Consider the following 14169-nt stretch of genomic DNA (forward strand, 5'->3'; position numbering starts at 1 on the left):
CACACCAGGGAAGCCCATCACGAATCGCATTACATCAAACGGTTATGCAAATCTGACTTCTACAAAGTAATTGAAATAGATTGTTCTCATTTTTCCCCTATGAAAACTTCATGAAACATTAGTCCCGATCCCCAAAGGAGACCCAGCCAGCTCGTTGTGACTTGCAGCGGAAACCATCTGACATGGAACTGTCCTCCAGATTATTCACCAGCCATCGAGTCCCCCTCCACCGCAAGGGTAGGGCGTATTCTTTGCCTGAAGGAGTATGGGGTCTGGAAGGCAGGACCAGATCTCAATCATTCAGTTACTCTGACCTCAGAACCAGTACTCAGCACAGAGAGGGAGCCCAAAAGCTCTGAGCCACTTCGGGGTCCTATGAGAAATATTCGCTGCCACCAAGAATTATAAGGCTGCTGAGTCAGGCACCGGTGGCTCGCATATGTAATTCTAGCTAGTCGGGAGGCTAAGATCTGGAGAATCACAGTTCAAAGCCATCCCAGAGGGAAAATTTCCACTCCATCTGCAAAATGATCAGCAGAGAGCTGGGCTGGAGGTGTGGCTCAAGTGGTGGAGCTCCAGCCATGAGCAAGCTGAGCAGGTGCAAGACTCTGGATTCAAACCCTGGTACCAATAAAAAAAATGCTGATTAATTCCTCCCTTCCCTAGTACACGGTCTGGAGTTTTGCTCTGCTATAGCCCTCTGTATTACACGTGGTTCCCATGTTTCTCATTTAAAACAATTTTAAGCAAGCATCTCCTGATAGGAATCACTTGTTGGTTCTTCAGTTGACATTATTCTTGTGTAGCAGCCAAGATCACCAGCCTGTCTTTCTGGGTCCTCCTAGACTCAGTCTGCAAACCAGGAGTAATACCTTCATTAGTCTTTGTGCTGCTGTCCTGCTGGGTAAGGCTCTAGGATCACCCTCCTAAACTCTAAAAGTGCCCAGATTATTTCATTCTCCCAGCTGGGAGCCATGAGGTACAGCAGTTTGTTAGATTGGTGGGCGAGATGAGGAGAGCTCAGAATTCAGCATGAAACGGGAACAAAAATGGGATTTCATAGAGCCTGGAGAAGAAGCTAATTCTTTCCTTCCTCCCCAAGTCTCAATTTTCTCATCTGTGAAATGGAGATAATAATGCTGTAGGATTGGTAAGAAGATTAAGTTACAGAAAACATACCAAGTGCTCATATCCTGCCTGGAACACCATGAGTGCCCCCAAAGGAAGCCTTTTCTGCTATCACCCAGCCCAGACCACATCTGCTAGTTAGACCCGAAACAAACAAACATAACCCTCGACCTCCCCAATCATTCCCTCCAGACAGTTCCAGCCCTCAGTGCAACATGGTGCCAGACAAATGTTCTGCAGAGCACAGGCCCAGACTGCAGGCTTTGCTCTCTTTCCTAACATCTTGGTTATGCAAACTGACGAAATGTTCTTGCTCGAGCTACAGGGCAATTGCTGTAGCCGGAACATCTGTCAGCATTGATTTATCTTCACCGAGGCTCAGATTTTTCAACTGGTTTTGTTTGAACAGGGAAATAACTTTAGGGACAGGATAGGCGGCCTCGTTTGTTCGCGTAACAGCTTACAGAGTCCATGCGTGACTGGCACCAAGGCTGTCTGGTATCTCAGGCTCTTCATGGATCAGGGATCTGGTTAGAAGAAACACGGAGGGAGAGCAGGACTGTGGCTGAGAGGGAAGAACCCAAACCCTCTTTCTCCACATCTCTCTATGAAACAACTGAGCTCAAACAAACAGCTACACCACCACAGGATTCCCAGTGTCCATCCATGCGCAGCGAGATTCCCCTGGAGACCAACCAATCCACTTCTCTCCTTGAAGGGAAGAGCCTGGTCCAGCTCACACAGGTTAACTACTAGAACAAAGGATGACATCTTACCTCAAATCTCATTTGATTAACGTTTTGTAATAAAATAATCTTTTTCAAAAAAAAACCATACTCTAGAGACACTCAACCAGAGGACTCCTATAAAGATAATTTATATACCAGCCTGGTGCCAGAAAGAAATTGTTGTCAAATAAATTGTTGTCGCCAGGCTTCAACCCCTGTGCCTCTGGTTCTGGCTGACTGGAGCCTCTTCCCTTCTTCAGAGCTGCTGAGTATCAACAACCCCGTCCTCGCTTCCAGGGGGTATCTTCCCAGTATGTCTCAGATTGATTCTCACCAGAGTAAGTCCACGAAATGTGTCTGGCCCCACCCACTGCCTCCTCGCCAAGGAGGCCTGCTGTCTATAGACCAGGAGAGGATAAATCTTAGTCTCTACGACCACTACCCAAACTGTAGCTCCTTATTCGGGGCCTGGGACTGTTGACCACTCTGCAGAACCAACATCTGAGGCCTCTGGAAGCGGGGAGGAGAAGGTACTTTGTTTCTGATGGGTCCTTTGTTTTCAGGGCCCTCTTGGACCCTGAAACCCTACAACTTGTGTTTGCAGTGTGGGCTAAACCTCAGTGTTCTTCCTGAGGCCAAGTCCATGCTCCGTTCTACTCTGAGACGGGACATAGTAAAGTCTTCCACACTGCTGCTCCAGTCTCCTTAGATATCCAGACAACCACCCCCCCGCACCCCCCTCCCCCCTTCCATAAGCCCACAGGGAGCCACCTACCACTGTCCATCCATCCTACGAGATTAGGGTCATGACCTCAGGCTGGCACACATTGGCACCACTGCAGGCAGCCTTTAAGGATTCTGAGTGCCTGGCTGGATTACAGAGCAGTGGAGCCGTCTGTGTGTCCAACCTGGAAACCCATATGCCCAAAAAGCTGCGGAAGACAGGAAGGGTGGTTCTGAGGGGGAAGTTATTGCACCAGAACCCTCCCAGGGTATGAGAGATGCTCTTTGTCATCTGTTTCTTACCACACAAGGGGGCAAAGGCTTTCTTTGAAGAGTTAGGAGGGTGAAAGTATCACTGCTCTCAATGATACCGCATTGGAGGGAAGGAGGGAGGGCATTTACTAAAATTGGGTGACACTACCAGGTGTCAGCCCACAAGCACCTGATTCCAGACAAAGGAGCAGAAATGTCTCTGGAATGTTCCCAAGAACCCTTGTCAATGTTTGTTCCTTACTAGCAACTACCCACTAGGAACAATAGTTATTTACCAGGAATCCCCTCTGATTGAAGGGGGAGGAGGGACCTCCAATTAACATTTCACGCCGAGTCACAATTCATGACTGTCTCAAGGAAAAAAAATAACATGTCACCTTTCATCATAATTAAAATTGATACTCAGCTTCCGTCTGATATGCATCTGAATCTATCTTAGTGTTATTAGTAGGGAAACAGATTCTCCATCAGTGTCGTTCCTGGCTCATAAATAAACTCAAGTAAAAGCAAAATAAATTTAATTTGCAAGTATCAACGTGAATGCCTTTTTACAAGTTGTCTTGTTTAGAGTCACAGTCTCACAGTTTATTGAGTATAAGCTTTGAAGGAAAAGCTGTGCAGATCTGGACTGCATAAGAAGACTTTAAGAAAGAAAATCGATGTGTGTGTCCTCATCAGATGTCGCTCGACATTGAGATAGAGCAGCGCACACACTTGAAAGCATCCTAAGTTCCCAGTGGAATTGCCATGGACATCAGGGTTCCCTGAAGTCAGGTGGAGTGGCCCCTTGCTGAATCACAAAGTGATGCTTTCCCTACAGACATTGCCCCAACTCTGGAGAAGGAAAGGAGAATCCAGGACTGAAGACTTTCTCAAGTCCACATTTACTAGTCATTACGTCTTCTGTTTTGGAGGTTAATGGTGTGTGGGACATGGTAATGAATTCACACTTCCATGTCTTTGACTATGCTGTGACCGACTCCCTTGGCCAACTTTCTCCCTCTAAAACAGGCATCCTGTTTTAGCCATCATCTAGGTCCATTTATCATCTGTCCTGCTTATTCACAGTTGGGCTATCTGTTTAAATTCGGGTATCTCCTTCAGGTCTTGGTGCCTCTCAGGGTGTGAGCTGAGCTTCCTTCATTTCTGCCTCCACCACCTCCAGTACAGTGTCTGGCCCAGAGGCTGACACCAAACAAATCCACTCCACATGAGGGGAGTGGTAGAAGATGCAACTTAAGAAGCCCCTTGTCTCTGGGGTATGATTCGGAAACTAGGACATAGGCCAGCAGCAAACACGTGCCTTTGAGTCTTAGAAGGGAATAAAAGTTCAGGGGTTCCCAGAGGCTTAGCAAGAACCAGAACTTAAGAGGTTAACCATGAGCAAAGCAGAAGGGATAAGGGTGGGTGCTGACACAAAGAGAATCACAAGCATATTACAATGATTAGGGTAGGGTTTGTGCAGGCTCCTATGTGTAGCTTAAAGGAAGGACAGCATGGGTCGGCTCAGGCTCATAAGACAACTTATGCAGGCCGGGGGCACGATGCTGTCTTGGTTCCCAGGGGCGGGAGAATGAGCACATTTCCTCCACGGGCTGTTGGGCAACAAGGACTCCGTCAGGCCCCATCGCCTCTGTGAGTGCCGGACATGAGAGTCCTGTCCTCTCATAAAGTTCAGACTCCCTTGAGTTCTCGCTGCTCGTGACTGCCCCTGTGGGAAGGCCAGGGCTGTATGTGAAACCCCTCAAGGCCCATAAAAACCCTGCAGTCCCCAGCTAAATGGAGTCTGCCGCGTGGCGGGTGGGGGCTGTGTCTCTGTCTTACAGCGGAGAAGGCGAACTCCCTCTGGGCTCGGAGAGGCCAAGTACAGCGAACAGACACTCAAGATGTGGCAGGCTAGGACTCTCACATGGCTCTTTAAGTAAAACAACAACAACAAAAAACGAAAAAAAAAAAAAACCCTCTCAGACAGGAGGCCACCTCTTCAAATGTATTTCAAATGTGTTTCCTACTCGTATTTCCTTTAGACAGTTTTCGCTGAAAAGTACTGAAGATGTTCTTTAGAAAGGTAACATGAGAGCTGAGGATATGTGGTGGGGAGCAGAGCTTTGCTTAGCAAATGCCACAAATGCCACGCTTGCACTTCACAGTAACACAGATGCACATACACAAATACACAGACACACACACAGAAATGCATGCACAAAGACACAAACACACACATGCACACATAAATGCACTATGAGTCTTAGGCCAGCCTTCACTGATTAAACAAGATTTCTCCCATTTTCATGTTTACAATGTACTGTATAGGTCCTCTTCTATGTCGGTCAACTACATCAAACCACGGTCATACCTGTGGGAGGCCTGCTTTCCTTTCCTGATGGGAAGACTCTAGATTCCATTTGTCCTGTTCTCTGACATGCTCCCAGATTCCCTTAAATTAACTCCATTAAATTAATGACTACATCTTCAACTAAATATATAGTCCAGTTATCTGTGCCACACTATTCTGGTCAAGCAGAATTAGGGAAAGATGGCTAGGAATAGTTACAAGATGTAAGAACTAAAGTTGGGGCTAAGTGCAAGATCCACTCCCTCCCGATCCTGTCCCTGGCCCACTTCCAGATCTTACTTAGTGCCCACATACTACGGTAGTGGGCTCAGGGAACATGGCGTCCATTCTCTTCCCTCTCCCCATGGCACATATTAACACACGTGCCCTCTCCTGACCTTTCCTCACTGTGCACAGACAGCTTCCCAGCAGCAGTCCACTGACTGGAGTTATAAAATCTCTTTGCCATTCTGATTACGGGTCTGAGGAGTACACAGACAACTTGGCAGAATGGGTACTGGTAGGGTACACCTTGAAATGGCTCTTAGATTTGTTTGCTTTTCTTTTCTTACCTTATTTTTTTCCCCTTATCTTTCCTTCTTTGGTTTTCTGTCTTTATTCTTTTTCTTTTTTTGCTGGTCCTGGGCTTGAACTCAGGGCCTGGGCACTGTCCCTGGGCTTCTTCTGCCCAAGGCTGGTACTCTACCACTTGAGCCACAGCCACTTTCCTTCCTGGGCTGGCTTCAAACTGTGATCCTCAGATCTTAGCCTCCTGAGTAGGTAGGATTACAGGTGTGAGCCACTGGTACCTGGATATTCTTTTTCCTTAAAAGAATCATTTTTATAATCTTGCTGCAAATATTAAATAGTCTGAACTTTAACTGCAAGTCACAATTTCTAAGCTAATCTCATGCCTTATCATTTTTCATGTCCGCTCACTTTGTCACAATGAAAATCTTATCTCCTGCAACCTCTGTACATTGTAATCTGGTGTTGAGGTACAAATACTGCTTTTTGCATTCTTCACCTCCTAGGTGATGGAAAGATGAGGGATCCCTGATGGAGAGTGGTTCCACATAAAACTTTCACCCTGATTCCAGAATTCCTCCCCACACCATACCTCCAGCCAGTCTTCATGCTTCACTGCCTCCGAGCTGGAAGGTTCTAGTCTTACTTCCTCCACAGTTCTCTTATTTTGTGGCTTCATTAAGAGCAAGATCCAGTATCATATACATCTGTCAAGTCCCTGCCTCTGTGCATGTGGTAGGTATGTCTGCCCACTGACAGTGAGTTGTGACTCATAAGGGTGTCACATAAAGCTATACACATGTTACTCTGTCCTCCTGAATCACCTGTTAAGGTGGTGTGATTGTCTGGGCACTTTCAGGCTCAAGTAGGGGTGTGACTTGATAAAAGCATCTCAGCTGGTAAATGGTATAGCTAGGTACCAGGCTCAAATCTTCTTCCTCTGTTTCCAAATATCACTCTTTCTACAGTCCCATGCAGGGGTTTCTCATGGTGATTTTCTCTGTTCATGATAGCTTGCCTTCATCACGCCACGACTTCAATGCATCGTGGACTTCTTTGCAGCTGAACACAAGGCTCTGAAGTATTCTTGAAATTTTAAAGCTGATGTTTCTAAATCATCTCTAACTCAAATTGAAAATAGTTCTGACATGACGTTCTGAGAAGCCACTGTGCTTGCTACCAGCAAACACTCTTTATGTATTAGGCAGGACTATTTGAATTCTAAAAAGATGTCATAGTGAGTGCACTGAGATAAAATTTGGGCCAAATTTGCTTTTACTTATTTCTCTTTGGATGTCTTGAACCATAAAAGGGATGTTTTACGCATTAAGACAGAGAGAAATCTCTGCTTACCACTTAAAAAGCAAAATGCAAGAACCACATGTGAGGTTCAGCCTTAATTCTTTTTCCTCATAGAAGGAAAACATGTAAAAATAGTTGCTTATGGATGGTGTAGACCATTTTTCTCCTTCTCAATATGGAAAATATTCTTAAAATAGACAGAGAAAGAATTTTACCTAGCTGAAACCCATGCATAATTCAGCAGAGAAAAAGCCATAATCTCTTTACACTGTTTTGAGTGACTGGTTTGTGCTCTAAAAACAGAACATTGCTAGATAGCACTGAAAAGTCAGGCTATATTTCAGTGCCTGTCACAACCAGATGCTCTGAAAATCTATGCTATGAGCTCAAAGGGTCAGGAGTAATGTCTTCTGTTCTCAGCTCCCAGGCAGACTACAGGACAGCACTGGAGCTGATGTTTGGAAAATGTCCACATTTAATTCTGAGTACACAGATGAGCAAGATGAGCCTGTATTTCTGAATTCTGTATATGCAAAACCCACTCTGACTTACATCTTCTATCATTTGGAAATATCAACTTAGCAGGATTTAATTAGATTTTGATTTGAGATTTACAGAAATATTCTTGAGATGGCAGAGTCTAGAGTTAAAAAACAGAACTTTAAATCCTTGGAAAACTGCTGATGGTGAAACCGTGGGCAGAATGTTGAATCTTTCCATTCCTTACACTATACAACAAGGATAAAGATGGCAAGCCAGGTATGGTAGAGCAAGTCTGTAATCCCAGCCACATGGGAGATGAAATGGGAATATCACAGTCTAAGGCTAGCCTTGACTAAATGTGACACACTATCTGAAAAACAAACTAAAAGTAAAAGAACTCAAGTAGGAGAGTACATGCCTAGTATACATGATGTCCTGAGTTCAATTCCCAATCCTCCCCTCCCCCCCCCTCTCTCACACACACACACACACACACACACACACACACACACACACTAGTATCTAACAGCACTCCTACTTCATGTGGAGATGGAATAATGGAACCCTTCTGCCTTAAAAAAGAGATGTATAAAATAATGGTTTTTAGATATTAGACAGCAGGCAATACAGGGCAAATGAAGAAGCATTGCACTCTGGCTTGCTGCCCTGCCAGAGTCCCCAGGCTACAATCCAGGAAGAGAAAACCCAGAGCTTAGCACTTGCCCTAAGAAGTCTGGGTCCGAGGGTCAGGAATACGGGAGCAGTTATAATTTTGTGGGGGAGAATATCAGAGAGAAAGGAAAGAGAGAGGGGGGAAGAGGGAGAGCGAGAGGGAAAGGGAGAGAGAGAAGGAAGGGAAGGGAAGGGAAGGGAAAGGAAAGAAGAATGAGGAGGAGAGAGGGAGAAAGAGGGAGAAGTGGGCGATGAGAAGGTGGAGGAGAGAAGAAGGGAAAAGTGGGGAGTAGAGGAGGTGAGAGAGGAGGAGAGAAAAGGGGAGGAAGAAGAGAGGCGAGGCAGGCAGAAGAGGAGATATCCAGAGGTTTTGGCTTATGTCCAAGTACTGATGAGGGAAGGCCTGTGAGAACACTGCCAGACCTGGGGAGGAATTACTGGAAGATCAGGCACAGTCCTGCCCCCTCGTGCACATTCACTCCTTTGCTGTGTGGCACGTCAGACTTAGGCAGAGGCAAGCTCGGTGGTATTGCTACGTGAGGGCCTTTTCCTTAATGAGTACAAAAGTACTTAAGAAAACATCAAGCATTATCAAAGGGAAAGTATTAGCAATGCCTTTCAGCCATGGAAATTGGATTTGAGACTGTGACCATTTCTTGGGTCATGTGTTGCATATGTGATTCTCAACACAGAGCGGAAGAGGCCCAGATGCTCTTGAACCATTCTCTGGAGCAGGTGTCTGCAACCTGTCTACATTAGGGCCACATGGTCTCTCTGTCAGGACTATTTTACCAGTGTGGAAAGAAAGAAGAACCATAAATAATATGTACCTAGATGCATGTGGCAATGTTCCAATAAACCTTTCTCCACAAAAACACACATTATATACTTTGGGCTCTGCCCCGTGTCTACTCCCCATTAGGCTACTACTCGCATTTTCATTACACCTTTTCCAACATTTATTATGAAAAAAATTCAGATATGGAGAAAAGTTGGAAGAATTCTTCAAGTACAGACATGATCATCTTTAGTACCTATCAATCCATCTATCCAGCCATCATTTGACTTTACGTGTGATTTACTCTAAAGGCATTTCTGGATATATATATTGACATGAAAATTATATTAAGCGAAGTAAGCCAGACCCAAAGAAACACAGGTTGCATGGTTCTCTTCATTTGTTATAACTAGAATGTGCCTATAGATCTACAAGTAAACACACTGAATGGTAAAAGACAAAAAAATACAATTGGACGTGATCAATTATACAGAATTCTAGACATGGACACAGTAAGACCAAAGGATGATATCCTTAAGAGAGAATCACAAAGGCTCAGTAGCTATGTGCATTTGATCATACAAAATGATGTTTATCGTAATGAACTCCAAGAAATGGGAACGAGGTTTTTTGTTGTTGTTATTTTTTTTCTCCTTTTGTCACTGTTTTGATTTTCTGTACCTTTTATCTTATCTTTTTGGGGGAGCATAAGGGAGGAGCACAGAGAGGTGGGACAAAGAATGAACAAATGCAGCAGTGGTACTAGCTGTGTTTCAACTAGCTACATTGAAAATGAACCGTATAACTTGTGGAGGTGGGCTTGGGAGGGGAAACTTCTGAGAAAGCAAGGGAAGGGGTGAATGTTCAAAAAGAAATATAATCATTACCTGACTTATACAACTGTAACTCCTCTGTACAGTACCTTTACAATAACAATTTTTAAAAAACAACCCTGTAAGACACGAGAGAAATTCTGGATACCCTTTATCAGGCTTTCCCTGTGACAACAGCTGGCAAAGCTAGACGACAAGATCACAATGAGGATGGCGACAGTGATAATAATCCTTCACCCCAGAATCCACAGGTCATCCTTTGCCAGCCACTGGCTTCCTGCAAGCCCCCATCCTCCTCAATCCCAAGGAGTCACGAAGTTCTCTATTTCTAAAATTTGCATTTCAAAGAGCTATTACAAAAATGGAATTGCGCAGCATGTCCCCTCTTGGGATTGGTCTTTTCACTCGGCATAATTATCTGATAATTCCTTCAGCTTGTCATGTGTATCAACAGCTCATCCCCAACAGGTCCCTCGCACTCAAGAAAATCTTTAGCAATTTTAGGAAACATGTTATTTGGACTCTTCCTGTTACAAAACAATCAGCTTGAGGAGGTTTGACCCTTTGTGCTACTTGGCTTGCAAACGTTTTTGAAAAGTTTCTGGCGTGGCTTCTGTATGTTGTGAGTTTGAGAAGAGCATAAAGATGTCACTGGCCATATTCATCTTGCATGAAATATTTGAACTTTATGCTGCACTAAAACAATAAATTGTCTCTGTAATAAGACATGGGCAATTAAACAAGCAAGAGAAGCGATTCCTGTAGTGCAAGTTAAATGGAAGCGTTCGCAATGGCTGTAATGTAATCACAGCCCAGGGGCCAGAGAACGGATGTGTGCCCAGAAGAGGTGTCTGCTCATGTTTCTTTGTATAAGGGGAAGGGAAGTGTAATTTAATTTTCAAGTAGCAATCTTTAGAAGCTAATTAGGAGTTTCTTCCAAAGAGGGCAAACAGTCATTTAATAGAGTTATAGGATTCTCCACATGAGGTTAGAAATGTAGGCTTTGGTGCTCAAACTCTACCCTCTGCATCTCTTCAGAAAAGACTTCTTGGGGAAGGAACGTGGCAACCCAGAAGGGGTAATGTTGGAGGGTGTCTCTCTGACCACAGCTGGGAGAGGTGTACACCAGCCATCAGAAGAGAGAAGATAAAAATCCTGTCGTGGAGTGGCATGTGAGGGACGGGCAGAAGATGTTGACCCAGGCAGTTAAAGTAGATGCTCCTTTCAAAGTTTTCACTGAATCCACACATGGGACGAGCAACTTAAGAAGGAAGGCCAGAGGAGATGTGCAGGAGGGCTGGCAGTCTTCTGCCTTAGAGCACAGGGACTTCCCTCTCTCAGGCTGACCTCCCCCCCTTTCCTTGGGCTACTTGAATTCATCAAATGACTGCCAAGAGTAGAGACTGTGCTGTAAGTACACTTCAAGAACACAGTTCTCTTTAGACCAACTGGTATCTCCATGCATATTCTCTGAGCTACAGACAAAACCTGGTTGTTGCAGGAGGGAGGAGGTCAGCTGTCACTCAGGAGTAGGGTAGTAAGCAGAGCATTTCTTCCTCAATATTGCCTCCACTCAAGATAGGATAATGACACGGGGCGGGGGGCGGATGTTTTAAGTTGGCATGAGGATTTCATTTCTAACTCTGACATCTACAATGTCTTCTTGGAGTAGGTTATTTTATTTCTCTAGGTCTCAGTTTCGCCATATCCATAAAAAGAATAAAAATGAGAGCATTCATTTCTTACCATTATGGTTAAGAATGAAGAGACAGAATACTTATGGGTGGACTAGTAGAGACTGGAGAGAAGGGAAGGAGGAGGATAGGGAAAAGCTGGTCAACAGCTTGTAGTTAGGAAGAAATGAATCCTTGTGGTCCGTCACACAGTAGGGAACTATAGATAATGTACTGTATGTTTCAAAAGAGCTAGAAGAAAATATTTTGAATGCATTTTTCCCTAATAAAGAAGTGATAATACTTACAGAGATAGATGTCAACGTTGGTTTGACCCTTATGCAATGCCAACAAGTACTGAAACATCACAGGCACAAGGGATTGCTGACCTGGGACCCCTGTCAGTGACCTCTGTCACCTCCCGCAGTGGCTTGATGGGTCTGTACCAGGAGAGGTGTGAGGGTGCCATGGGCTTTGTTGATGGATGACTGTGGGGGTGGAGGTAGTTCCAGCAGTGGGTAGTTCCTGTCTGCCCCTTATCCAAGAGCCTCATCGCTAGCCTGGAAGTTCATCTTGCTGGATGCTCATCTATTAACTCTCCACCTTACTGGGGACCAAAGGCATGGGGCAGATAAAATTCTGAGCATGCAGTCCTGGGTACACAGAGTCTTCTGTCGAGTTTTATCTTCCTTCTCTGGATAGGAACTGCCTGGTCTCCATCACAGACCCAAACAAAAGGATATTCAGTCTTGCTTTGTTCTTTCTCATCACTATGTTCATGGGTGTTGGCTTTGGCTTTTTTTCAATTAGGCAGAAAGCTTCTCGGTAAGCAGGAGCCAATTTTGCTTAAGTATCCTGAGCTCGGGGCACTTGAAGATGTTTTGACTGAATTGCATGGAAATGATCTTGGCGAATTTGCCTCTGCATACATCTGGAATCTTCTTCATGAGTTAGAAAGTTCATAACAACAGACATGGGAGAGGTGCTTGCTGAGCTGCCCAAGAGGTGTTGCATCGTTTCCGAGCTAGAGAACATCTGCACCAGTGTAAGGGCAAAAGTGGGAGCCGTGTGCATCCTAACTGTGGGGCTCAGGTGGGGAGAAGACAGGCCAAATTCCACCAGTGTCCCTGATAATACCCAACATTCTATTCTTCTTGGGAATCTACCTTCTTCAGCTTCCCAACTCCCAGCACTCTGGGCTGGGGAGCACACATCCTAACCCTGAAGGCACACAAGTACAATACTCTGAGGGTGAGAGGCTGCCGGAAAGAGGGTGAGCTGTATCCACCAGGGGGCGCTGTGGGAGGACAAGGCTGCCGGCCTTCAGCAGATGCTGAAAGCTAACCTGATGCTTTTGTTTTGTTCTGTTTTAATCTCCATGCGATTTCGCTGACTGTGGAAAAAGCATGAGAGAAAGACAGGACAAGCATCACCGTTCAGAGCATAGCATCCAGGGCTGGAATGTAAAGCATGAAGCCAGGAGGCTCTGCCAGTGACAGCCATTGAGGACCTCCATTTTTGTTGTTGTTTTTTCCTTCCAATTCAATCTGGACAGTAACTGCCCACTTCCCCACTGTGTGAAAGGACTGATGTGAAATTACTAGGTGTTAGGGTGATGAAGTTATGCCCCAAGATATAGACATGACAGTCCCAGAAAGCAGCTTCTTGGGAAGGCAGGCTCACCAGGCCCTTCTTAGCTTCTCTGTGCCAGCAGAGTCTGGGCTCTAGAGCCACACCAGGACCCAGCCTCCCTAGGACAGCCAGAGGGGGCTCACAGTGAAGGGTCAGCAGAAAACAATAAGATATTAAAAACTGTATCAAGTGGGGAAAAATGTCTCTGGAAATAAGATCACTCCTAGATAAAACATCACCCTGCTTCCTTAAGCTTTGAATTTCTCCGAATTAAGTAGCAGTGGTTGGAAAGGTTACCTGCGGGGAATCAGGAGTTTTTTCAAAAGCCCGGGGCTTTAATTAAGACTCACCCATGCGCAACTAATACATGAGCCCAGAGGTTCCCTGCATCCTCTCCAGGAAGTTGGGTCAGAGAAGGTCTTTGATGAGGAACTCGACTGTGCATGTGCACTCAGGCATCTTCGAGCTCTCCTTCCCAGCTGCTGTGACAAGCGACGGGCCCTACTTCCTAGACACAGATGCGCCCAGTTTCCATTCATACTTCATGAATAATTAGTGGGCAGTGTGGTGACGGCCAGTAGGCCAGAGTGTGTCTGGAATCCAATGCATTTCTAAAACTTAAAGTCCTCATGATGAGATACAATGAAAGACAATAAGAAAGCTCCAGGAAGCACTGGTCATGGGTGAGAACTCCACACCAGCAGGTGAGGTACTTCTTCGTGCGGGCTGGGACCCTCCTTTATTCCCAAACCATCATCTCTGCTCACACTGCTCACCGTGATGGGGTTCAGATGGTCGAACCATTTGTTCCTGTCCCACATGGCTGCTGATGGTGAGCTATTCCCATGCTTTTCACTACTGGGAACTCCACATGCTCTCTTATCAGAAACCATCCCAAACATGTCAATGTTTTCTTGATAGGAGAAAATATCTCCAACGACGTGTAAAATTGCTTCCAGAAAAGTGATGTAAGGATTTCCTTTCTTTCTTTTTAAGTGTTACTGGGATTTGAACTTAAGGTCCAGGTTTTTCTTTTCTATTCTATTTATTTATTTTTTATGCCAGTAACTAGGTCTTGAAC

General features: G+C 45.1%; 1 protein-coding gene across 1 annotated transcript in view; it reads right to left on the reverse strand.

Moving 5' to 3' along the window:
• Positions 1-14169, reverse strand: part of Clstn2 (calsyntenin 2) — a 378995-nt gene that overhangs the window by 144496 nt on the left and 220330 nt on the right. Inside the window, exon 5 of the mRNA XM_042665750.1 lies at positions 873-882. Coding sequence (XP_042521684.1) covers positions 873-882 — 10 coding nt within the window. The remainder of the gene's footprint in view (positions 1-872; positions 883-14169) is intronic.

Source organism: Dipodomys spectabilis, unplaced genomic scaffold (assembly GCF_019054845.1).
Source record: "Dipodomys spectabilis isolate Male_0828 unplaced genomic scaffold, ASM1905484v1 ptg000342l, whole genome shotgun sequence".
Classification (NCBI taxonomy): Eukaryota; Metazoa; Chordata; class Mammalia; order Rodentia; family Heteromyidae; genus Dipodomys; species Dipodomys spectabilis.